Source organism: Barbus barbus (genome assembly GCF_936440315.1).
Source record: "Barbus barbus genome assembly, chromosome: 8".
In the NCBI taxonomy this organism is placed as follows: domain Eukaryota; kingdom Metazoa; phylum Chordata; class Actinopteri; order Cypriniformes; family Cyprinidae; genus Barbus; species Barbus barbus.
The window spans coordinates 35,094,898-35,122,060 of record NC_136736.1 but is presented as its reverse complement, the minus strand read 5'-3'; the positions used below and the strand labels follow the sequence as shown (position 1 = coordinate 35,122,060).

The window sequence follows — 27,163 nt, the reverse complement described above, 5'->3', positions numbered from 1 at the left end:
CCATGATATTTGTAGTAAAACTGTGGTTATACAAATGGTACTCAATACGCCAAAAAACATGGTTCCTACAATTGTATTATAATGAGGTTAATTTTCGTAAGGGTTCTGAAACATTTCAATTGGATGTTTGTTGAACGTTTTTTAAATTACATTCAAAAGTAATGAATTCATATCGTTTGCAAAATTACAAAAATCCCCCCCTAATGTTCAAGAAAAACATTTAAAAAACGGACGTTTAATGGGAAAACTAGCAAAACGTTCTCAGAGGGTGACTGAGATTGAGTGGTACTGTACCTTTAAGAGAGTCGCTCTCCTGTCGCGCACATTGTGTCGATACCGGTCCGCCGCTGTCGTGTTGTGTTTTCATTCTCGCTCTGTACCGTAATGTCTGCTCATTCCGCCGAAGAGCCGTTCCCGTTCCACGGGCTGCTTCCGAAAAAAGAGACCGGCGCTGCTTCATTCCTCACAAAATTCCCGGAGTACGATGGCCGAGGGGTGCTCATCGCGATCCTCGACACCGGGGTGGACCCAGGGGCCCCGGGCATGCAGGTAAATCGAGCCCGCGGCTGCGGTTCATCACTAGGCCGCAGTCGGTTTTCCTCCCGTTTAAGGGACCACAAATACTGGACGTTACCGGGACTCCGGTGTCATAATTCAACAAAGAAGCACTAACATATACGAAACAAATCAAGCTGAATAAAGCTGTTAAAAACATAAACTACACGTTTGAAAGGACAAGCTGTGTCATCCTCATCAATGGCTCTGACTTACAAAGGAGTACCATGGTAATACCACAGTTTCTTTGGACTACCATGGTATTTCTAAGCAACATTAGATGACAAAATACCTTGATAATTGAATATAGTAACAATGTACTCAATTAGATATCAAAGAACCATTGTATATGACATAGGCTGTGTTTCAAAATCTAGCGAGTTCCCTATATAGACAGCAATACCGAAATGCTGTCTATGTAGGGAGCAACTAGTTAGTGCTGTCAAACGATTAATTGCATCCAAAATAAGTTTTTGTTTACATAATATAAATGTGTGTACTGTGTATATTTATTATGTATATATAAAGACACACACACAGTATATATATTGAAAATATTTACATGTATATATTTGTATTATATATGAATATATTTAATATATAAAAAACTTTTTTTTTTTTTTTTTTTTTTTTTATATACAGGCATGTGTGTGTAAATATACTTAGTACACTACACACACATGATGCAAACAAAAACTTTTATTTTGGATGCAATTAATCGTTTGACAGCACTAGTGTTTTGTGTGTTATAGTTAGTGTTCACCATGATGGTAGTGTTGTTATCTTGATCTGTAAGTGGACCCAGCAGCTCTCGCTCACCTGTCAGCCGTTATTCTACACTACTGAGGGGTTTATGTGATGTATCTGTCTGTCCATCATCGTTTTTAAAAGAAGAATGATCCTGTAAAGCTCATATGGCAACACTTTGGATCATGTGAGCTGATTTGTGCCCTCAAACACAGATCTTTTATCATCAATATACAGCCAAGCGCATCCCCGCTGTGAATCTGATATGATTTGTCTGACTCCAGACTGATGCTGAACTGTATCTCATGCTCTTTCTTGTAGACTACGACAGACGGGAAACCCAAGATCGTGGATATCATTGACACGACGGGCAGCGGTGATGTGAACATGTCCAGTGTGGTGGAGGTTAAAGACGGGCTCGTGACCGGACTGACCGGACGCTCGCTCAGAGTAAGATTAAGGGTCATTCATCACAGTTCACACAAGCTTTCAGAGGCTCAGGTTACTAAAGCTATATCTGTGTGTGAACAGCACAATGATATGTTTGGGTCTTATATTTCACCCTAAAATCAAAAATAGAGGAAATAAGAGATGGTGTTATTCATTTAGAAAATGCAGCTTCTTTACATGTTTATGATGATTCTCAATGCAAAAATACCTTCAAAGAAAATTTTAATAGCGTCAGCAGTGAATCCATTTTATCCAAATCAAACTTGTATAGGTTTTTAGATTGCGCTTTTGTATCATTTCAGCTTGTTGTCCAGGGAACCTGTCATGGTGTGAACAAACCAAACAATACACAAAATATAGATTTATTTTCTCCTGATGTTTTCATTGCTCTTATTTCTTAGTACAATATTATCTGTGGTGGAGCTGTAAATAAAATTATTTAAATTCTGCTTAAAATTATAATTACAACAAAGATTACCATGATGTACAAATAATGTAAATAATGTAGTTTTTGGCCCTTTAAAAAAATAAATTGAAATGTAGAGTTTTTTGCCATTTGAGAGTGTCATGAAAAATAGAATAAAGCTAAAAGAAAAACATTATATATTATACATACACATACACACAAACACATTTTTGTCTCATATTTACATCATGTAGTTAAGCAATATCACACGAGTGCAAATGTGATACTAATCTTATACAGCAGTTCAGTAAATAAGAAGTTAATAGTGTTTTATTTTAGACACAATGTTGTCTGTTTTGTTTAATTTTGCCAACAACGCAGAACTGTTCGTCTCCAAGTGACACACAACTGCATTTCATTTCTTAATCTACATTTTGAATGAATTAATTTGTTTCGTTCAAATGGCTGATTCATTCAGGAGTGAAGTAAATGGTTCTTTATGAATTGAATCATTAGGCTCATTTGACTTGAAGCGGATCATCAGAATCAGATCGATCGGTGTGTGTCATCAAAGCACCGGGAGAGTGATTAGAGAGCAGATGACTCTGCGATGCGTTTGAATCTCTCTCGAGGTGCTTTGATGTCACACACCGATCGATCTGTGCAGCACCGCTTCAAATACAACGAGCCTAACGATTAAATTCATAAAGAACCATTTACTTCACTCCTGAATGAATCAGCCATTTGAACGAATCAAATGAATCAATAAATGACTCGATGACTTAATCATTAAGACATTTACCACCACCTACTGGCAGTTTTAGTTTATTATTTAGAGGATCATTTCATTAAAGAAATATTTTCATATATCCATAGTAATAATAATAATAGAGGTTATTAAAGATATAGTTCACCCACCCAAAAAATTAAATTTCGTCATCATTTACTCACCCTCAGGGTCCAAAAGAGTGTATGTAATAAATTTTATGTTGAATCAAACTAAATATTTCTTGCTGAAGCTACTTTTCGTCTGTTTTACACAACAATGAAAATCTTTCATGAATGCTTTACACAACAATGACTTTAAATTATAGGGAGTAATTTGTCAGCCAAATTTGATGTACGATTAATTAATCACCACATCATGTAATTAATTAGATTAAACATTTGAATCGCTTACCAGCCCTAATATATATATATATATATTTATGTGTGTGTTAATATATATTTATATTTATTTAAAAAAATACTATAATTATTTTATAAAAATATCTCTTTATATTGGGATGAAATATGAATCAGACCTGTTCTCCACAGGCTTTGTGAGCTTCACTCCTCTATATTTATTTTAATAACCAGACCGTAGTGTTTCAGTAGCACTAAAGGTTTCCCGTTTCTCTTCAGATTCCTGATGCTTGGGTGAATCCGTCTGGAAAGTATCACATTGGAATAAAGAACGGTTATGATTTTTTCCCTAAAGCTCTCAAAGAGAGAATACAGGTAACTTGATTATTTGACAGCTCTGATGTTATATGCACAAGTCGACTTCAAACAAATGCACATTTTGGCTTGTTTATTCATAATAACTCCATGTCTGGTGGTTCAGAAAGAGCGTAAGGAGAAGCTATGGGATCCGGCACACAGAGCAGCTCTCGCTGAGGCCAGTCGCAGGATAGAAGAGTTTGACCAGACTCACCCAAACCCATCACAGGTCAGCCTGCATGTGTGAATAAAAATGAAAACATGAGAAAATAAGCTGTTATCGTACGATGCTTGCTGATTGTTTTGCATGTTGAACATGGCTTAAAATAAATGTGTGTTTGTGTTGTCAGATGGAGAAGCTGCAGAAGGAGGAGCTACAGTGTCACGTGGAGCTGTTAGCAACCCTGGAGAAGAAGTACAGTGATCCAGGGCCGGTTTATGACTGTATATTGTGGCACGATGGCGTCACGTGGAGGTCAGAGCATTTCCAATTAAACCACCAGCTTTATAGTTCACCCAAAAATTAAAATGTAGATGAGTTTGTTTCTTCATCAGGTTTGTAGAAATGTGTCTCTGCATCAGTGTCTCAGCAATGGATGCTCTGCAGTGAATGGGTGCCGTCAGAATGAGAGTCCAAACAGCTGATAAAAACACCACAATAATCCACACCACTCCAGTCCATCAGTTAACATCTGGAGAACACAAAAGATGAAACACATCCAGCATTAAGATGCTTTAACTAAAATACGAGTCTATAATCCATAATAACGCTTCCTTCAGTGAAAAAGTGTTCTGGTCTGAATCAGGAGAGAAATCTACACAGATGCCAAAACAGTCCAGAAGAGCTCTAAACAAATATGATGTGAGACAACAGGAGATGCACTTTTCCACTGGAGGAAGCGTTATTATGGATTATGGACTCTTAGTCTTAATGCTGGATTTGTTTGAGCTTTTGTCTTCTCCAGATGTTAACTGATGGACTGGAGTGGTGTGGATTATTGTGATGTTTTTATCAGCTGTTTGGACTCTCATTCTGACGGCACCCATTCACTGCAGAGCATCCATTGCTGAGACACTGATGCAGAGACACATTTCTACAAACCTGATGAAGAAACAAACTCATCCTGATCTCAGATGGTCTGAGGGTGAGGATATTTTCAGTGCATTAGTAAGATGATTGTGTGTGTTTATGGTGTGTGTCAGGGCTGTGGTGGACACTTCTGAGACCGGAGACCTGTCGTCTTGCACCATCCTGAGCTCTTATCGAGAGAGACAGGAATATGCCACATTGGGATACGCTGAGATGCTCAATTACTCCATAAACATCTATGACGAGGGAAACACTCTGTGTATCGTCACCAGCGGAGGTGAGACGTATAATAATATGTGTCCCTGCAGCACAAAAGCAGTCATCAGTAACACAGGTATATTTGTAGCAATAGCCAACAATACATTGTATGGATCAAAATTATACATTTCTCTTTTATGTCAAAATCATTAGGATATTAAGTAAAGATCATGTTCCTACCATAAATATATCAAAACTTCATTTTTGATTAGTAATATGCATTGCTAAGAACTTCATTTGAACAACTTTAAAGGAGATTTTCTCAATATTTAGATTTTTTTGCACCCTCAGATTCCAGATTTTCAAATAGTTGTATCTCAGACAAATATTGTCCGATCATAACAAACCATACATCAATGGAAAGATTATTTATTCGGCTTTCAGATGTTTTAAAATCAGAAAATTGACCCTTATGACTGGTTTTGTGGTTCAGGGTATATTGTAAATGTATATCACTGAGAGGCTTTACACTGATCAGCGTGTGTTTGCAGGAGCTCATGGGACGCATGTGGCCAGCATCGCAGCGGGTCACTTCCCCGATGAACCCGAGCGGAACGGAGTCGCTCCCGGAGCTCAGATCCTGGCTGTGAAGATCGGAGACACACGTCTCAGCACAATGGAGACGGGAACCGGCCTCATACGAGCTGTAAGACACTCACTCACTGACACATCATTTTAGGAACTACCGTACTGACCCGAATACAAGACGACCCTAATTATAAGACTTTTTGGAAAAAGGCTTTTTGAAAACCAAATCTTGTATTTTATTAAGATTTTTGTTTTCTTAAATTATTTTCATATTGCATATTTTTTCCTATTTTAATTTGTTTTGAATGCATGGTAAATCCTGGTAAAATGTACCAACAATCACATTTAAAAAATATACACTTTTTGATACACCATAAAAATAACAGGTAGCCCATCTGAATTATATAACTATAGTAGCCTAGCAACATTTCATTATCAGTAGAAGTGAAATCTTATTGTAGCTTTCTTATCTGGGTTCTGTCTTGCGTTTTAAAATCACTTACAGAGGAAGTTTGTTCCCATCAGACTAACATGACTCCTGCTGCTGCAAGCTTTTCTTTTTCTTTTGTGTTCACTCGCGATCTTCTAACATTATTATAACATGCATTACATTACGGATTTCTTGGCACACTCGTTTTGTGTATTTGGCGCCACCTATTGTTGTGGGTGTATTATTAATAATATAATAATAATTCATTTAATTTATATAGCACTTTTCTTATTGACATGTCAAAGTCTAGACCCTGAATATAAGACGACTGTTTTTTTATTTGGGTCAATACGGTATTTAAACTCTGAAATCAGGGCTATTATAGGATTATTTATAAACTTTTATAATTTTTTTTTTTTTTAAATAAAAGTAAAAAATATAACCTTGAAGTTATTTTCAGCTGCCAAATCAACATTTCTAATTTTCATTCGTTTTTCGTCTAATATTTGTTTTATTTTATTTCAGCTTTATTTCAATTAATAAAGCAATTGTTAATAGTTTTAGTTTACTATAATAACGCTTAAATCACACCAAAAATGCCGGAATGTCACTCACTAGATACAAAATATCAAATCAAGTGTTATTTTTTAGCATATGTTTATTTTATATCGTTTGGTAGTGAGTGTTTTGAAAGGTGGCTATAAATAAACACTTTATGTATGTATGTATTTATTTATTTGTATGATGTTGATAGTTAATCAGGCTGGATGTTATGGACCAAAAATGATATCTCTGTATTTTTTTGCTGAATATTTGTGATGCATGGTATATAAATCTGAATTTTCTACAAAGTGGGCTAAATGTTTAGTTTTACAAAACCCTGTTACATTTGCCTTTTTGCTATTACTGCTCTCATAAAATTAAAATGACATGTTACATATCAAATTTAATGTCCAACAACAAATATTATAACAAAATGTAGATTTTAGTCAGAATTATTTAGCTCTATTTTATTGTACTCCAATAAATGACGCAGTCTGCTTCTTGAAAGCACTGTTTTGTGTGCTATTTTTATTTAGATGCGTGTGCAACATCAATGTAATGCTATATCTCTGTTTGCAGATGATTGAAGTCATAAACTATAAGTGTGATCTTGTGAACTACAGTTACGGGGAGGCGACGCATTGGCCGAACTCAGGGTGAGTCTCTCACTGCGCTTCTGATGACATTAGACGTGCAAAATACACAGACGAAGTCAAGTCACATGTATTTCTGTAGCTTTTATTCTCATCCGAAAGCGTCACTGCAAAGTTTAGTAATCGCTAGATTGTTCAAAGCACTTGTTTACTTGCATGGAGCATGACATTATGATCTAGGGCTGAGCGCTATATCAAGTTTATACGGTATATCGATATATTTTTATGATTTGTCTATATATAATTTGCTTTATTATATACATCTTAATCCCCCCAAAATTGTGAAAATATAGTGTTTTCTGTCAGTTCTAAGCATTTTCTGAATTATGGAGTGACAAAAATGATATACCCAAAATTCCCTCTGTAAAAACGTTTGACACTAATATGTAAAAAAATTAAATAAATTAAATCAGAATTTTGAAACTGACGTCATCCAGTGTTTAGATTTTTGTACTGGAAATTTATGCAAATTAGTGCATATTTATTTAAATAATGCCTCATTTGAATATCTAAACCTAACATTTTAGAAACCTTGTAATATAAAAAATGTTTGCAATTATCACTGTAATCGATCAGCTGGGTAAATATGGCAATTAGTTTTTTAGGTTGCAATGTTAGAATGTAATGTGATTTTAACCCTTTTTTGCAAATAATATGTGCCTACATGGTTTCATTCACTTTATTGGTTTAATCCAAATACAAAAATGTAGAAAATATCTAGATATATACACCGCAAATCAGCCAAAAAATACTGAGAAATGAGTTTTTGCTCATATCGCCCAGCCCTCTGATCCACGTCTGTGTTCTTCAGGAGAATCTGTGAGGTCATCATGGAGGCCGTCCAGAAGTATAATGTGTTGTTTGTGTCGAGCGCTGGGAATAACGGCCCGTGTCTGTCCACCGTGGGCTGCCCCGGAGGAACCACCAGCAGTGTGATCGGTAACGACCTAAAACTCACTCCTTCAGTTCAGATCATGATTGCGTTTACATACAATATTGCCTTATACACAAAACAAGCCATGACAAGAAATATGAACAATAACAAACTGATTTGCAGACAAAAATAAATGTTTAATTAATTTGTTCCATTGTTTTAGTTAAATCATGGCAACAAATTAAGAATTTTTACCTTCACTTTAGTAAAGTGGGGCAACATTGTTCTACGATTTACTAAATTAAATGAACAAATTAGTACATTGTGGCAATGATTTACCAAAACAAAGGAACAAATTAGTACAACTTGGCCACATTTTACTGAAACAAGTGAACATGTTAGTACAAAGTGGCCACAATTTAATACAATGAGAGAACTATTTAATACAGCATGGCCACTATTTACTAAAACAAGGGGACAAATTAATTTGACACAGCCATGATTTACCTAAAAAGAGGGAACAAATTCTTAGTTTGTGGCCTTTATTTACTAAAATGAGGGATGAATTTCTTAGAAAAAACTGAAGATGAAAAACTTAGCCACAGTTTACCAAAACAAGGGAACATATGCATGTATAAAATAGACATTTATCGTGTGTGTGTGTATATATATAATATATAAAACATCAGATCACTCCACCTTGGTATTTTGATCCAAATGTCCAATTACTTCAGGTATAAATGAATTCTTATAGATGTTTCTCTCTGCCCTGGGCATTAAATAACGTCTTCGAGAAGACAATAAGACAAACTGATCATTCAAAGGATGAGTAGCATCTTTCAAAATATAATATATATATATATATATATATATATATTAGTATAGTATAATAAAACAAATATATACTGAATGTGTGTGTATTTATATATACATAATAAATGTACACAGTACACATACATATATTATGTAAAAAAAACTATTATTTTGGATGCGATTAATCGTTTGACAGCACTAGTATTTTTCTGTTTAGAGTTCTAGTGCCCGTACCAGGATGTTATATTATAGATCAGCATACTTTCCACCAAGAACATGTAGACGATCTCCAGAATGGTCTGGCTCACACCACATATATACTTGATACCTGGATGACTTTTAATGATGTTGAAGGCAGCAGTTGTTTGTTTGGCCACATCATTCAGTCAGAAAGCACTGGTTTGATGGTTCCTGATGTGCAGGTGTGGGTGCGTACGTCACGCCGGACATGATGGTGGCCGAGTACTCGCTGAGAGAGAAGCTTCCTCCGAACCAGTACACATGGTCATCCCGTGGCCCCAGCACAGACGGGGCCCTGGGGGTCAGCATCAGTGCCCCCGGCGGAGCCATCGCCTCCGTGCCCAACTGGACGCTCCGCGGCACGCAGCTGATGAACGGCACCTCCATGTCCTCTCCCAACGCCTGCGGAGGAATCGCTCTGGTGCTCTCAGGTACAGATGCACTTCAGCCCGTTTCAACCAGAAATATCCAGCTCATTCAGAATGATATTAGTAGGGCTTCGATGATAAATCGATGCAGAATGGATTCGTGGATTGACTCTGTGATCCCTTATGACTGGTTTTGTGGTCCAGGGTCACATATTGTCCTAGACATACATTTGTGCTCTTATTACTGATTTGTGTGTGTTTGTCAGGTCTGAAGCAGAACGGCGTGCGGCCCACAGTGCCGGTGGTGCGCAGGGCTCTGGAGAACACGGCTCTGAAAGTGGAGGACATAGAGGTGTTTGCACAGGGCCACGGCATCATTCAGGTACTGAGGAGCGGAGCAGTGATGCTCATTATGCATGCATTCGTGTGTTCATGACCTTTGTCTTGAATGGTCTTTGTGTGATGCGCAGGTGGATCGGGCGTTCGACTACCTCATGCAGCACGCGTCCCTGTCCACCAGCAGCCTCGGCTTCACTGTGACTGTGGGATCGCAGCGAGGCATCTACCTCAGGGACCCGACCCACGTCACCGGACCGTCCGATCACGGGGTCGGCATCGAACCTGTGTTTCCAGAGAACACGGGTACATGCTACGCTTCATAGTGGAGCTGAATGCAGTGGAGAATATGTTCACAGATCTTTCACAGTTTGAACTTAATTAGGTTAATGCCAGAACAAGCATGAAGTTATCACAGTTCATTATTGACCTATTTAACCTGGACTGATTTTGAACAAGCAGCTGTGATTCTGGGGTTATTATCGTTATTGACAAAAAAAAACAACAAAACATTGTTATAAAAGAACCATTAACTGAAATAAACATTAACTGAGATAAAATATGAAACACTTTATTTTAGCTAGTTCCCAAGGTGATTACTTTTAAGTACTAAAATATCTAAATAAACTAAAAAGTAAAACTTTTAAAAATATGTAGACATAAAAAAAAAAAAAAGATTGGCAAAAACGAACAACAAAATTACTAAAACTTTAAATGAAATTACAATTAAAACAGAAAAATCTAAATATTGGCAAAAACTATGATAGTGTCGATCTGTTATTAAAATAGCAATGACGCATATGAGAGACTTGACTCCATTTATTCTGATAGAGTTTGATGTTAACGTTGCAAACTAATGATGCAATGCTCAAATAATCATCAGAATATACAATATACACCAGTATTGAGTACAATAATCAGTTTTTGATCAGTTATGGTTTAAAGGTTTGAGGTCTGTAAGTGTTTTTTTATGTTTCTGAAAGAAGACTACTCTGCTCAGCAAGGCTGCATGTATTTGATGAAAAATACAGTAAGAATTGTGAAATTATTACAATTTAAAATAGCTGTTTAACATAATTTATATATTCTAAAGTTTGTGGTAAGAATTTTTCTTGCATGAAAAATTTTGAAATATTATAATTTAAAATCACTGTTTTCTATGTGAATATTTCTGTGATGCACAGCTGTATTACTGCAGTCTTCAGTGTCACATGATCTTCAGAAATCATAATAATATACTGATTTACTGATCAACAAACATTTCTGATTATTATTAATGTTGAAAACAGCTGTGTTGCACAAAACGCATTTTGCATTTTATTTTTCAGGATTCACAGATGAATAGAAAGCTCAAAAGAACAGCATTTATTTGAAATAGAAATCTTTTGTAACATTAAAAATTACTTTACTCTCACTTTTCATCAGTTTAATGCATCCTGGATGAATAAAAATACACATTTCTTTCAAAACAAACCATTTTTAGCCATGTGTGATGGATTGTGGGGTGTTTTTTTCTCCAGAGAACTCAGCCCGTATCTCGCTGCAGCTGCATCTGGCTCTCGTCTGCAACGCTACATGGGTTCACTGTCCGTCGCACCTGGAGCTCATGAATCAGTGCAGACACGTCAACGTCCGCATCGACCCGCAGGGCCTGCGAGAGGGGCTGCACTACACCGAGGCACGTCCACAGATCCAATCCACGCTCTCACACTCTTTGATCATCCTGAGCTGCAATAATGATAAAAGTGTGTGTGTTTTCCAGGTGTGTGGATACGACACGTCGGCTCTCAGCGCCGGTCCTCTCTTCAGAGTGCCTATAACGGTTATAATCCCTGCGAGGTACGTCCCACTGCTCTGTTCCGTTTGTATCTGAGCTGGGAGGTATGTCGAGTTTATACTATATATCGATATTGTTTTTTTTTTATAAGCGATATGATATGAGGCAATGCCGTTTATATTAGGGGTGTAACGATACATGTATTCGTACTGAACCGTCACGGTTCGGTGCATGAGGCCTTACAACAAAAACAGGCAATTCACCCTCAATCAGAAGGTGGTGCCCGCAGTAATGCAACGCTGTTTGATAACCCCCACAGCTAGACAGTGACCATGTGCTGATTCTGAACACGTCTCTCACTGACAAGGGAGTATACTTTAAAGGCTTGCGTTGAAATCGTATCGAACCGTGACCCCAGAAATATTTCCATTTTGTTGTCAGAAGTGCATGAGCTTTCTGCTTCGTTATTCTCCACTAAACTTCATTGAACGAGTGCCGTCGCACGCCAAACAGACGGAGCGCAATAACTCATAACACATAAATATACTTTTCGCTGAAATATTTGTAGTTGGACAATTAATGTGACGTATAATTTTAAACCTGCAAGTCTGTTTTTATGATAGCACTAACTGTAAAGTGACTGTAATGGGGTAATCAAAATAGCCTAACACAACTCTGTGCTTATTTATTTTCATTTTTAGTTTAGTGAAGATAACTTCCGCTTTAAAAGCCTTATTTGTGTTTTTAGATTGCAATGTTACAAGGTTAGAATGAAATGTGATTTTAACCTTTTTTTGCACATAATATAAAGGCTTACATGGTTACATTCACTTTATTTGTTTTCATAATGTATGGTTTTGTTGGACAGCATTGGGCAGTAAGGGAAATGTATATATTAAATACAGATTTTTTTTTCATGCAAATACAAAAATTAAATACCGAGATGTATACCGTATGTTGCAAATCGGCCAAAAAATACCGAGATATGAATTTTTGCCCATGTTGCCCAGCCCTGATCTGTGTTTCTGCTCGCCTGTGACATGTGTTTGTGTCTTATAGAGTAGCTGACAGTCGCAGTCAAGAGATCACGTTCACAGACGTCCACTTCAGACCAGGACAGATCCGACGGCATTTCATTACCGTCCCTCATGGAGCATCATGGGCAGGTAATCCGAGCGAGAACGAATGATGCATCACTGCAGTCTAGGGATGTAACGATATCAAAATCTCACGGTACAATTATACCTCGATATGAAGTGGAGAGGACAGTAGTTATTGCCATATTTAAAAAGACAAATGAAGACTTGGAAAAAAAAGAAAAGAATTTTGTACATTTTAAAGTTAAATTATTCTATCTACTGCACTGAGAGTTCAGAATTAAGAGCTGCAACCCACGTGCTTCACTAAGAAAACTTAAGTCAGAAAAAAGTCAGTGAATTGACTTCTTCCTGAACTATAAAGGGGACTCAACCCTCTTTTTATTTGTGACATACTGTCTCAGTCTACATTATTCACATTGGTGTTTTAGGAAACCAAACATAATAATAACAACAGTGACAGTAATAGCCATATATTGTAAAACAACTGCACTGTAAAATGAATATTTCAGAGTTATTTTATTATTATTTTTGCTTTACACTATAGTAGGGAAATTACAATACTACTTTCCTAATTTCTACACTTGCATTTAAACCGCTAACTGTCAGTAATTCATTCTGCACTTTAGGCTTTTATTTTGAAGGAAAACTCCAGCTTCAGTGAAAACAGGCTTATAAAAACACATCTCGCTGCAAATCTAGTGAAATACGATATTGATAATACCGTTACATCCCTACTGCAGTCTCACCCAAACATAGATCTAATTATTCTGTTTCTTTCAGAGATCTCATTAACGTCTCACTCTGGAGACGTGTCGTCAAAGTTCGTCCTGCATGCGGTTCATCTGGTGAAGCAGCGAGCGTATCGAGCCAATGAGTTTTATAAGTTCTCATCTCTGCTGGAGAAGGGCTCGCTCACGGAGGCTTTTCCTGTGCTGGTACACAATACACAAACTATCACACAGTGGAGGCCAAAATGATCAGAACACTAGTATCTCCAGCAGCTAAAAACGGCTTTTAAGTCAGTTATTTGTATCTTTTGCTGTAGTGTTCTGATCATTTTGGCCACTGCTGCAAATATTTTATATATGTTGTTTAATTCTAGTGTTTCTGTGTCTATCGGGTCACATGTTCATCTGCGTGTGTCTTTCTCAGCCAGGACGGACTCTGGAGCTCTGTGTTGCTCGCTGGTGGGCGAGTCTCGGGGATGTCACTATTGATTATGTAATTTCCTTCCATGGGCTGGTGACATCACCTTCTCCTATTCATATCGTGAGTATCTTTAGGATTTAATAGCAGAAGCAGAAATAAATTAATACTTTTATTCATCAAGGATGCATTAAATTAATTAAAAGTGAGAGTAAAGACATTTATAATGTAACAAAAAATTTCTGTTTCAAATAAATGGTGTCCTTTTGAACTTTATATTTATCAAATAAATGCATCACAGTTAATATTGTGCAGCACAACTGTGTTCAACATTGATAATAATCAGAAATGTTTGTTGAGCAGTAAATCAGTATATTATTATGATTTCTGAAGATCATGTGACACTGAAGACTGGAGTAATGATGCTGAAAATACAGCTGCAGATCACAGAAATAGATTACAGTTTAACACATATTCACTTAGAAAACAGCTGTTTTAAATTGCAATAATATTTCACAATTTTTACTGTTTTTGATCAAATAAATGCAGCCTTGATGAGCAAAAGAGACTTCTTTCAAAAACATTAAAAAAAGTCTTAACAAACCCAAACTTTTAATCAGTATACATGTAAACCTCTTTACAAAACTCTCTCTGTCATTTAGTTTCATTGTTTTACATCAGATTCATGAATGCCTCTTGTTTCGTGTGTTTCTGTATCTAGCACGCCTCTGAAGGGATTTCTAGTTTTGAGGTTTGTTCTCCACTGAGATATGAAGACGTTTCCCCAACAATCACACTGAAGAACTGGGTTCAGCCTCTCAGGTAAACACACACATCTCACAGATCACCAGTTAAATGCATTGCAAAAAAATTCCCAAGCACCCTAAAGCCTTTTTAAGCATCATAGCATCCTGATCTAGCGTGCATACTCACGTTTACTGACAGAATGATGTTCAGTGAAGCCCATAAATACAGTTTAAGTGGGGACTGAAGTGTTTTATGGCTCTTTGATCATAAGGGACCTTCAGAAGACGAAGAGCTCCCAGAGGAGACAAATGTGTTTAAATACTTTATAAGTGTTCATGAAATATGCATGATTAACTGTGTGTTTCTCCTCGACAGGCCTGTAAGTGCTAAAATAAAACCCCTCGGTGCCAGAGATGTGTTACCCAACAACAGACAGCTCTACGAGATCGTCCTCACGTATAATTTCCATCAGGTGGTTTATGTTGTTTCCACAGTGTTTCTGTGTTTTCATGGTTGATTTATTGTTTGTTATTGAGTTATTGGTCTTGTTTTTCCAGCCCAAGAGTGGCGAGGTGACACCCAGCTGTCCGCTGCTGTGTGAGTTATTATACGAGTCTGAGTTTGACAGTCAGCTCTGGCTCCTGTTTGACCAGAACAAGAGGCTCATGGGCTCTGGAGACGCTTATCCACACCAGGTGAGCAGAACACCACTGATGATGCAAACCTGCTGAACTGCAGTCGGCGGGTGGGTGGAGGGTGGTGAGTCGGTGGGTGGGTGGTGAGTCAGCGGGCGAGCGAGTGGTGAGTCAGCGGGCGAGCGAGCGGGTGGTGAGTCAGCGGGCGAGCGAGCGGGTGGTGAGTCAGCGGGCGAGCGAGCGGGTGGTGAGTCAGCGGGCGAGCGAGCGGGTGGTGAGTCAGCGGGCGAGCGAGCGGGTGGTGAGTCAGCGGGCGAGCGAGCGGGTGGTGAGTCAGCGGGCGAGCGAGCGGGTGGTGAGTCAGCGGGCGAGCGAGCGGGTGGTGAGTCAGCGGGCGAGCGAGCGGGTGGTGAGTCGGCGGGCGAGCGAGTCGATGAATGAATTTTCATTCAGACAAGGGGGCGGCAATATGCTAATGTTTCATGTTGACGTCAACATGAAACGGCTTGGGATTCGTGTAAAAAACGACTCGTTTCAATGATTCAGACTCGACTCTTTCTTTTGAGAGACAATAACTTTATACACGGTGCACTTTCAGATTTAAAACTTTGCAGGATGTTTTCATTCACTTACACACTGCATGAAAGCTCATCTTCAAAAATCCATGATAAGGGGCACTTGGAAAAAAACCAAACAGAATAGAACACTTTCTCATCCTGTTTTAATTAAGTGCAATAACAAGCAGGTGTTTTGCAATTGATGAGGTTGGGTTGCAGTATTTATTTGAGCTGTTGTTCGTCTGTGGCAGTACTCTCTGAAGCTGGAGAAGGGCGACTACACGGTGCGTCTGCAGGTGCGTCACGAGCAACAGAGCGAGCTGGAGCGTTTGAAGGACCTGCCGTTCCTCGTGTCTCACCGTCTCTCCAACACTCTCTCACTGGACATCTACGAGACGCACCGCGCCGCAATGCTGGCCAAGAAGAAGGCCAACTCCATCACACTGAGCCCCGGCGCGTCGCAGCCCTTCTACATCACAGCCCTGCCCGACGACAAGTGAGTGTCCCTACAGCCCAATGTTGGGGAAAGATACTTTTAAAAGTAATGCATTACAATATCACGTTACTCCCTTAAAAGTAACTAATTATGTAACTTAGTTACTTTTTATGGAAAGTAATACGTTACGTTACTTTTGAGTTACTTTTTAAATCTTGTTTGTTTTGTAATATAAAAAGTTCTTTCACAAATGTGTTTCAGGATCCCTAAAGGAGCCGGACCCGGCGGATACATCACCGGCTCGCTGGTTCTGCCCAAGAGCGAGTTCGGCAAAAAAGCCGTGAGTCGTCAGTCTCTTCAAACACAGTGTTGATTCAGCTCATCTGTAGATCTGCATGTTGTTTTGCTGCTGCTGCTGTTTAATGTGTTTCTATAGCTCAGTCTCGCACACATGTAGGGGTGTGCAGTACTGACAAAAAATGATTCTGGGCAAAACACTGCATTTTAATCACAATCCAAACAAAGATGCAGCATACATGCAGAATGAGCAGTTTTTAATCTAAATTAGCAACTGTATAATATAATTAAAACAAAAACAGAATGGTCTGCCTTTAGTTTTGTGAAACTATACTACATAAAACATATCTGAACAAAAACAGCAGACGAGCTGAATGAGACAGATTCACTCTCTGCCAGCAGGTGGCGCTCATGAACAGCAATGATACAGTGTTTACCGCTGTAAACAAAGCAGAGCTGCGCTTATGAACTCTACTTTAATATGCAGGGCTTGACATTAAGCATTCTCATGTGGTTGTCCTTCGGACCAGTAAATTTGTCATTTACTTGTCCGAGTATAAAAGTTACTTGCCCGGAGAGAAAAAAAAACGAATTATTGAGTTATAAATATAATTATTTATTGTGGTTATAAATTTTTTTTTTTAGTTTTAGTTAGATTTTTCTTTTTTAATAAAATAATAAAAAAAATAAAGTGTGATTATACTGTTATATTTTAACATAAAAAGGGAGTATTAATTACAAATACAATTATTTTATATTAAACTTAAAAATAAAATGCTAATTTACTTTTTATTATATATAAATTTTCAAACTTACATTTTTTATTTTTTAATTAGAGTTAAATTTAATCAGACAATTAGTATAATAAGACATTTGGGCTGTAACCAAACTAATGAAATCAGTATCAACAAAATTTATCTTTGCAATGCAGAGGAAACACAGAAACTGCATCTGAAATAAAACGTTGAAAACTGATATTTTAAATTATTTAAAAAATTAAAAAATACTGTATATGTGAAATTAAAACCACCAGTAGGTGGCATCAAGTCACTGTTTATAAGTGAGTCATTGCGACTGAACCGAATCATTTAAACAGTTGATTCATTCAGGAACGAATCACCGTCATGTTGCTCAGAGACACAAAACAGTGCTGTGGCTGTGTTTGGAATGATTTTTGTTGTTGACAGCGCAAAAACAGGCAATAGGGTGTCTAAAACGTAAGTCTCAATGTTAACTTCTTGTTTATTGAACGGTTACATAAATTCAGTATCACATTTGCAAGCATGCAGATATTTCAGTAAAACAGTCATGTGATAACTATCATATAGAAACCTTAACATTTTTGCCCCATATATTGAATCTAACTGCAGTCTGCTAGTCCATATCACACAATGAAAGTGTGGACTATCAAGACCTGTTTTGTTTTTTTGCAGAGTGATTGAGAGACTCAATGTCAGCTTCCACATCATTAAAACAACCATGATACGGTTCATATGGCACACCCCTGCTCACATTGATTTGCTTCTGTTCTCTGTCTGATCAGCTTGTGTCGGTCGTGTTTCACTCAGAGAATCTGATCATTGTGTTCTGTGCTTCACAATGACTCCAGCTTATTACCAGTCCAGTAACAAAAAAACAGCACTGCGATACAAAAGCATGTTTATCAGCTTTATTCCTTTCCACTGTCATGGTGCTGGTGAACAATCTAACTACCAAGTTCAACATTTACGTTTAGGCATTAGGCAGATGCTTTTATCTACAGAGAATTACACTGCATCTCAGTTATATATCAGTCTTCTGAGAGCGTCCAGTATGGGTGTGCGATTTATATATTGTCTGCAATAATATAGTAATTGTTTTTTTTAACGATGTACGATTTGACTTTGAGTATTTTTCAAAAATCATTCAAAACACCCCTACGCTTACATGAAGCGCATTGAGAGTGCATTCTTTCACTACATGATTCAGTGTAATAAATGCATTTAGAATGATCACAAATTCAAGACATGGGGTCAGAAAATTTATATATTTATACCTTCATATAGTTAATTAATTTCACACAAAGAGTGCCTTTTTTCTCTACAAATTACCATTATTATAAATGTGATATTGATTTTCTACAACGGTTCAACAAACAAGTTAATTAAGAGACTTATGTTTTATACGCCATATTGCCTGTTTTTGCACTATTTTGACAACAAAAATCATTCCAAACACAGCCACAGCACTGTTTTGTGTCTCTGAGCAACATGACGGTGATTCGTTCCTGAATGAATCAACTGTTTAAATGATTCGGTTCAGTCGCAATGACTCACTTATAAACAGTGACTTGCTGCCACCTGCTGGTGGTTTTAATTTCACATTTAAAGTATCTATTCAACGTTTTATGATTAATATCAAAACATTATTTATGCATTTGTAATTGCAGGTTAAATGCATTAAACAGTGTGTAAATACATCTAAACGCCTCTTCAGATGCAGCTTCTGTGTTTCCTCTGCTTTGCAAAGATGAATTTTGTTGATACTGATTTAATTTGCTTGGTAACAGCTCAAATGTCTTATTATTCTAATTCACTGATTAAATGTAATAAATTGACTCAAAAGATAAAGCACACTTTTAGAAAAAATGGCTTTATAAAGGTAAAAATGCCCATAAAATGTAAAAATCTATTTAAATTTATTGGAGAAGATTAATTTCTATCTGACCATCACACAGAATATGAAGATTATCAAAAACTTTAGGAGTCAGCTGTCCATGGCAGTCCTTAAGATACCAGCACAATAACACACTCAGCAAAATGTCATCTAATTATCGTTATCAATAAAATCCAAGAAAACATTGACTATTTTCTGTCAACATCGCACACCCCTAGCGTCCAGCACCGTTTCAGTGATGAAGGGCTGTGTGTCTCTGAGTTTCAGGGCTCGTTTAATGGGGTTTTTACTCTCACTGTCCTGTATAAGATCATCCTGTACTGCTGCACCTTACAGTGAATCATGATGATGATGTGAAGGAGTAGAGGGCAGAGGATAGAGAGGACAGAGTGTGTGTGTGTGTGTGTGAGATTCTCTCTCTGATGTGTGTTATTCTGACCAGCAGGGACAAGCTTCAGCCAAACGACAAGGAAAATGTAAAAAGGTACTGGACGGATAGAGAAAGAACAGAACTTTTGCTTTTTAATGCATTTATATTGCAGGGGCCCGATTAAATGGCTTATTTAATAACAATATTATATGAATAATACAAACCCTGAATTCTCACACACACACACACACACACACACACTAGTGCTGGGCAGCATGACCAATACATTGTTTTTGCTGGAAACCCAACCAAAAGATGGTTTATATATTCAGTAAACGCGTGTTATTGTCTGTTTTTGATAAACTAGTGATAATTCAATTATTTATCTTCTGTTATTATTCAGAACTTGATGGACTCAGAACAGAAGATTCATAAGATTTAGGTTCATATCAGTGACTCGTTTGAATCGTCATCACTCTCAATAATGTAAATCAGTGCTTCTTGTCAAATTTTCAAAGGGTCCCCAGGATGATTTAAAAGTATTTAAATTAATTTAATATATTGAAATAATCTCAATTTAAAGATGATCTAAATTAAAAAAACATTAACAAAATCATGTTTCTTATTTCCCCCAAAATTGTGGAAAGTTAATATTATTACAATAATAATAAGTCATGTTAAATTTTTTATAATATTAATAAGTATTATTATTATTATTCCCAAAACTGTGGAATTGTAAGATTATTATTAATAATAATAATAATCTAATATTATTTAATATTTTAATTAAAATATTTTTATATTTAATACATTTATATATTTTGGGGGGGCCCTTTAAATATTGTTGTTGGACAGTTGGGGTCTTCGAGTTGAAAATGTTAATCAGAACCACAGATGTAAATAATAAACATAACTGACCATTAATCTACAAGTAGAATATATATGATCAAACCGTCCAGCTCTCTCTCTCTCTCTCTCTCACTCACACACACACACACACACACACACACACACACACACACACACACACACACACACACACTTCAGTGTCTAATCCATATGAAGAGACAGTGCAGATGGATTTGAGGGATTGTGGGTAATGTGATACAGCAGTATCATCTCTGGTGTTGCTCTCATGCAGGATATCGTGCCATTCTTTTACCACCTGGTTCCTGCTCCCAACAAAACCAAGAATGGAAAAGGAGAAAAGGAGAAGGATGCGGAGAAGGAGAAGGAGAAGGACGTGAAGGACGAGTTCACCGAAGCGCTGCGAGACCTAAAGATCCAGTGGATGACCAAGTCAGTTGCACTCATTGATTTGCACTCATTAACTTGCTTGTTTTGATAGTCGGTGTTTACGGTGTTATCCCATTCAATCCCACTGGTCACAATAGTGACCGTAAAGAAGGTTTTCATTTATAAAGATCTAAAAATCTAACTGACTGGGGTTTTAGTGCATTTCCTGCAAATATGTGACCCTGGAGCACAAAACCAGTCATAAGGGTCAATTTTTTTAAAATTGAGATTTATACATCATTGATGTATGGTTTGTTATGATCGGACAATATTTGTCTGAGATACAACTATTAGAAAATCTGGAATCTGAGGGAGCAAAAAAATCTAAATATTGAGAAAATCTCCTTTAAAGTTGTTCAAATGAAGTTCTTAGCAATGCATATTACTAATTACGGTAGGAAATTTGTTGGGGCAGTCGTGGCCTAATGGTTAGAGAGTCGGACTCGTAATCCAAAGGTTGTGGGTTCGAGTCTCGGGCCGGCAGGGATTGTAGGTGGGGGGAGTGAATGTCCAGCGCTCTCTCCACCCTCAATACCACGACTGAGGTGCCCTTGAGCAAGACACCGAACCCCCAACTGCTCCCCGGACGCCGCAGCATAAATGCCCACTGCTCCGGGTGTGTGTTCACGGTGTGTGTGTGTGTGTGTGTTCACTGCTCCAGGTGTGTGTTCACGGTGTGTGTGTGTGTGTGTGTTCACTGCTCCAGGTGTGTGTTCACGGTATGTGTGTGTGTGTGTGTTCACTGCTCCAGGTGTGTGTTCACGGTGTGTGTGTGTGTTCACTGCTGTGTGTGTGCACTTTGGATGGGTTAAATGCAGAGCACGAATTGTGAGTATGGGTCACCATACTTTGCAGTATGTATTAAAAAAAAAAAAAATACTAAATATCTTCATGGAACATGATCTTAATATCCTAATGATTTTTGGCATAAAAGAGAAATGTATAATTTTGATCCATACAATGTATTGTTGGCTATTGCTACAGATATACCTGTGCTACTTAAATACAGTATACACACACATACTATGTAAACAAAAACTTTTATTTTGGATGCGATTAATCGCGATTGATCGTTTGACAGCACTACTAATTACAAGTACTTAAATTTTGGAATCGGATTACGTAATCCAGATTACATGTAATCAGTTACTACCCAGCTCAATGGTGATATTGGTATTACTGGTGTTGTCACTCGTCGATTAACCAGTGGGAAAATTTCCTCATGGTCACAAGCCTAGTTTTGATGAGTGCATGTCTCTGTCTATCCTCAGGTTGGAGAGCAGCTCGCTGTTCGAGGAGCTAAAGGAGGCGTTTCCCACACACCTGCCTCTTCATGTCCAGAGACTGCATCAACTGGACTCAGAGAAGGTACACACACACAAACTCTGTCTCTCACACACACACACACACACACACACAAACTCTCTCTCTCTCTCACACACACACACACACACACAGTGCCTGACAGACGCTCTTCTGTCTCCTCAGGAGCGTATGAAGCGTCTCCCAGAGATCGCAGCTGCAGCCGATGCAGTGATGTCTCACATCGACCAGACCGCACTCGCCGTCTACTTCACCATGAAGATGGATCCACGGCCCGACGCCGCCTCCATCAAGAGGTGCTGAGCATCATCAGTCTCTGATGGAGCCTTTTACTGTTAGAAAATATTTTGTCTAATTGCAATTATATTGTCATGTATAGTGCCCCTATTATGGGTAATGAAAGGTTCATATTTTGGTTTTGGGAGTCCCCAACAACAGGTTGACATGCATGCAAGGTCAAAAAACACTTTCATTGTCTTATATGCATTTATTTTTTACCTTGCTTGCTCAACGACTCCCAAACGATTCACTCAATGATTCATTTTTCCAAGCCCCTCCTCTGTGACGCTAATCAGCGGTGATTGGTTGATTTCATTTAAAGCAGTGTTTGTGAGGCAGTGCTGCTTTGTGTTCAGCGTTACCAGGGAAACCGCTCCAAAAGCGGCACCTAGTGGCAAGGAATGAATCTGCATTTTCATTCAGACCAACAAATGTGCCGCAATATGCTAATATGCTAACGTCAACATGAAACGGCTTGGGATTGGTTTTAAAAACGACTCGTTTCAATGATTCAGAGCCGACTCTTTCTTTTGAGAGACAATAACTTTATACACGGTGCACTTTCAGATTCAAAACTTTGCAGGATGTTTTCATTCACTTACACACTGCATGAAAGATCATCTTCAAAAATCCATAATAGGAGCACTTTAACATTATTTATTGTTGTAATAGTTTAAACAATGTTTTAAAAATTAAGACAGTTTATAAGCAATAGATTACCATTTTACTGGTAATTAAAAATATTCTTATTAATAATAATAGTAATAATAAATGGTATTATTGTTATTATTATTAATGTAATAATAATTTAAACAATGTTTTAACACCATCAAGGCTCAGAAATGTAGCAAGGACATCATTAAAATAATCCACGTGACATCAGGAATTCAACTGTAATTTAGGACTGTGTGAGGATCCTTGCTGTCTGTGAAGGATCAGAGAGCTCTCGGATTTCATCAGAAATATCTTAATTTGTGTTCTGAAGATGAACGAACGACATTTTTGAGTGACCTGTCCCTTTAAAGTGAGTGATGTGGTGTTGTTGCAGTGAGATGGAGAAGCAGAAGGTGTCTCTGCTGGATGCGCTCTGCAGGAAGGGCTGCGCTCTGGCGGATCAGCTGATGCAGACGTCTGCGCAGGAGGGTGCTAGTGCAGATGAAGTGGGCAGCTCCGAGGAAGAGCCGCAGGCCAAAGCACTGACCGACACCTTCTGGGAGCTGCAGAAGTGGGCAGAGCTCACTGACTCTAAGGTAAAGAGCGCAGGTGTTTACAGGTGTGCTAGTTATTTGTTCACTGTAATATGTGACCCGTGCTGGCAGAATGAGTTTGAATGCACACGGTCCTCTTCTAGCGATCCCAATGCTCCAAATAGTAATTAAACATCTTTTTCTTTGCTCACTTCTGAACGACCGCTGCTGCTTCTCAAGTTGTAGGTCTATTGTTGTAATCTGTTATGTCTTACATGAACGCTTAGTTAATGGTTGGGGAAAAATCTGATGCGTAACAATATATTAGATCATGCATTACAGTAGGTCTTAATATAGATATGTCTCAATGTTAATCAAACATTAAAAGAAAAGACAAAATCACTCTCTGCTCTTGATTACACTACTGTTTATTTGCATCTTTCTTCTTATTTTTAATATCAAAGATAAAATAAAAAATAGCTATATTGTGATAATATATAATAATATAGTTATTATTATTAAGAAAAGCTCAGTCATTTTTTTGTCCGATTCCAGCAAGTCATATATCATTTTGAAGTTATTTTAATGGACAATGTTAAAATAAACAGAAACTCAGTTTGCCAGCACTGGTCTCACATTTCATTTGATGTGAGGATATCTTCTTTGCAGGTTCTAGCATTTTCCTACAAACACGCGCTGGCAAGCAAAATGTACGCGAGAGCCTTGAAGTTTGCGACTAAGATCGTCGAGGAAAAACCCAGCAAAGAGAACTGGAAGAACTGCATACAGGTAAGAGTTTCTGAAAGACGTCTGCATTTATTTGATCAAAGATACAGTAAAACTGTGAAATAATATTACAATTTAAAATAGGTGTTTTCTATGTGAATATCTCTTAAACTGAATTTTCAGCATCATTACTCTTCAGTGTCACATGATCCTTCAGAAAAGAAAATTCATTATGACCAAAAAAAAAAATGCATGTTATGAGATACTAAGTCAGAATTATGTGAGAGAAAGGCAAAATTATGATACAAAGTCAGGAGATATATGAGATGTTATGAGATACTAAGACAAAATTGTGAGATACTACTTAATTACAAGAAAAGGTCAAAATTATTCTGCATAATTCCACTGAATAATCAGTGCAGTAAACGTGTCTGAAGTTCTGTTCTCCTGTAATAAAAGATGATTTGTTGTGCGTCTCTGCAGCTGATGCGCTCTCTGGGCTGGATGCACTGCGTCTTGTTCTCTGAGAACTGGCTGCCCATCATGTACCCGTCTGACTACACACCCTTCTAAAGTCGTTCGTATTTAACCGAGGAGACTTTTAATGCCTTCTGGAGACCATCAGGAACCAAACACCTCATATCACACGGTCCTTCATGGATCCCACAATGCCTTTCTGTGCGGATCACAGCACTGAACCCACAGTTCTCATCCTACGGCTTGAATCACATTGCTGTATTTCACTGGGATTCTTCATCATCATCTTTCTCGTTTTATTAAGAGGAACTTGTACAATAACTTGCATTATGTTGTTACTAGACATTTGCACAGTGGACATTTTTCCCTCAACAACAATAACAGCGATGAACTGCTCAATACAGAAAACATCGAGGCAATATGATGGACATCCAGTGGGTAAAACGTCCAGCTCGTTTCACCCTAAATTCAAGGAAAACTAACTTTATTTCAGCTTTTTGTTTTTATATTTTGGGGTGAGATAATATTTTTTATTCATTTTGTGATTGGCCCTTATATAAGTCAAATGTATGCATGTTTTATAAAGACACAAGGGTCGTTTCATGTTCATGGCTTTCAATCTTGTGCCGTTCTGAAGAAAGTCTGAGCTTTTGTGTGATTGAAAGTCCAAGTTTTCTCCATTTCTGAGCCTGGACTCCAATATTTCTTTCTGAATCTGTCGTTTCGGTGTGTAAGTGAAAGGGAGATTGTCATGCTTTATTTTAGCGTTGTGCGTCTGGAACGATTCTTCAGGGTTTAGACATTGAAAACTGATCTCTCCATTTCCCTTCATGAGGGGGACGTTTCACTGCAAAAAATGATTTTCTTCCTTAGTATTTTTGCCTTGTTTTTTTTGTATAAATATCGCATTTACTTAAGTAAAATGACTTAAGATATTATGTCTTGTTTTCTGAAAAAATTAATCAATTTAGTTAGTTTTTGCTTAAAACCAGTAAAAATATCTGCCAATGGGGTAAGAAAAATAATCTTGTCTAGCCTTTGAATTAAGGTTATTTTTCTTACCCCGCTGACAGATATTTTTGCTTGTTTTATGCAAAAACTAACAAAATTTGGATAATATTTTCAGAAGACAAGACAAAAGTAAATGCATCCTGATTCAAGAATGTTTAGGTATTTATACCAGAAAACCAGACATAAATACTAAGGAAGAAAATATTTTTTGCCGTGTTGAAAGTAAGAAACGAAGCCAGCAATTCATGCTATGTGTGTTTTCACTAGTGACGTCACTTTTCCTCAGAGGGCTTTTGCATTGGCTTGGAAACGTGATCTTTCTTCAGTTTTCTATCATGTGTGTTTGCATTGATCGTTAATGTTCAGAGCTCAGACGTCTCAAACGACAGGTTCTTCAAAAATGGCCTTAAATATTCATCAAACCCCGTCCTCCTCTGCGTTTCTTCAGGAAATATCACACAATTCTGTATCAAAAACCCTTGATATCTTCAGATATATTTATGGATGTCTTGTATTTATAAAGTATAAATGAATACTAGTTAATGCCAATATTTTAAAGTCATTTTAATTCATGCATAGAGTAGGTAGGTGTTATTTTATATCCATTACTCCTCGTGAGACGTATCAGAAGTAACAGCCGGTTATTTTGTTAACACAGTAAATGTGTGTTTGATGAAGATTCTGAATAAAACTATCTGAAACTGACAATATTTTGCTCATTTTTGTGACAAACATGCTGAATCACAGTTTACTTAATCACATTTTAGTACAAAATTGTATTAAAATGTACTATTTTTAAATTAAAATTAGATTGTTTTCTGATATAGTAAACAATATTTGTAAGCTCATATTCTTGTATGCTTATGTGCATTAATTTTCATTAAGAAATGCATTTCATCTGATTTGATTTCTTAAGTTCTCCCATTACAGCACGGTAATAACTGTTTTCTCAGTATTTTACATCATTGTTACGTAATGTAAACTCCGTTTAAACATCCTAAACTTGTTTACTGTTTAATAATTGTCTGCTAACATATACAATATACAATAAACATTTCAATTCCAACAACTACTACAGTTTTTATAAAGGTTCAATAATTATGCCCATGTTTTGTTGGAATTTTTGTTTCATGAATAATTCATTACAGCATGTATTGTATGTTTGTGCAAAGGTTTAGTAACAAACTCTTCATAAATTCTCTATCCTGTTGTAGTCTAGGATCACAAAACAATTTCAATCTGATTAATTTTCATAAGTGTCTACATCTATAATCAGCATGGCTTTATTTTCAGTGCAGACCATTCAGATTTGTTTTTCAAATCCCATCTTGAGCTTTTAATCTTCATACAGTTTTTTTTTTTTTGCAATTG

The 27,163-nt window shown here is 37.3% G+C and overlaps 1 protein-coding gene across 2 annotated transcripts; it reads left to right on the top strand.

Moving 5' to 3' along the window:
• The first annotated feature begins 264 nt into the window (after positions 1–264).
• LOC306873581 (tripeptidyl-peptidase 2-like) lies at positions 265–26,866 on the top strand. 2 transcript variants are annotated; one of them, XM_079422982.1, is made up of 29 exons: positions 265–549; positions 1,624–1,752; positions 3,563–3,658; positions 3,765–3,869; positions 3,991–4,115; positions 4,844–5,007; positions 5,480–5,634; positions 7,069–7,145; positions 7,954–8,081; positions 9,252–9,500; positions 9,704–9,819; positions 9,908–10,079; positions 11,294–11,451; positions 11,536–11,612; positions 12,610–12,716; positions 13,431–13,585; positions 13,803–13,919; positions 14,518–14,618; positions 14,919–15,015; positions 15,101–15,238; positions 15,987–16,231; positions 16,433–16,511; positions 19,569–19,607; positions 20,635–20,792; positions 22,061–22,157; positions 22,278–22,408; positions 23,440–23,641; positions 24,248–24,367; positions 24,788–26,856. In XM_079422982.1, the coding sequence occupies exons 1-29, from the start codon at positions 385–387 to the stop codon at positions 24,875–24,877; spliced, it is 3,792 nt and encodes a 1,263-aa protein (XP_079279108.1). In that variant the 5' UTR covers positions 265–384; the 3' UTR covers positions 24,878–26,856. The 2 variants fall into 2 exon arrangements, with proteins under 2 accessions (XP_079279108.1, XP_079279109.1); XM_079422983.1 differs by lacking the exon at positions 19,569–19,607 and having other exon boundaries at positions 24,788–26,866.
• The last annotated feature ends 297 nt before the right edge of the window (positions 26,867–27,163 follow it).

What these genes read in the sequence shown, in the direction of transcription:
- LOC306873581 (XM_079422982.1), top strand. Translation starts at nt 385, where the DNA reads ATGTCTGCTCATTCCGCCGAAGAGCCGTTCCCGTTCCACGGGCTGCTT. An exon ending in TGACCGGACGCTCGCTCAGA is followed by an intron (nt 1,753 to 3,562) that starts GTAAGATTAAGG and finishes GTTTCTCTTCAG; the next exon opens with ATTCCTGATGCTTGGGTGAA. An exon ending in GAACCGGCCTCATACGAGCT is followed by an intron (nt 5,635 to 7,068) that starts GTAAGACACTCA and finishes CTCTGTTTGCAG; the next exon opens with ATGATTGAAGTCATAAACTA.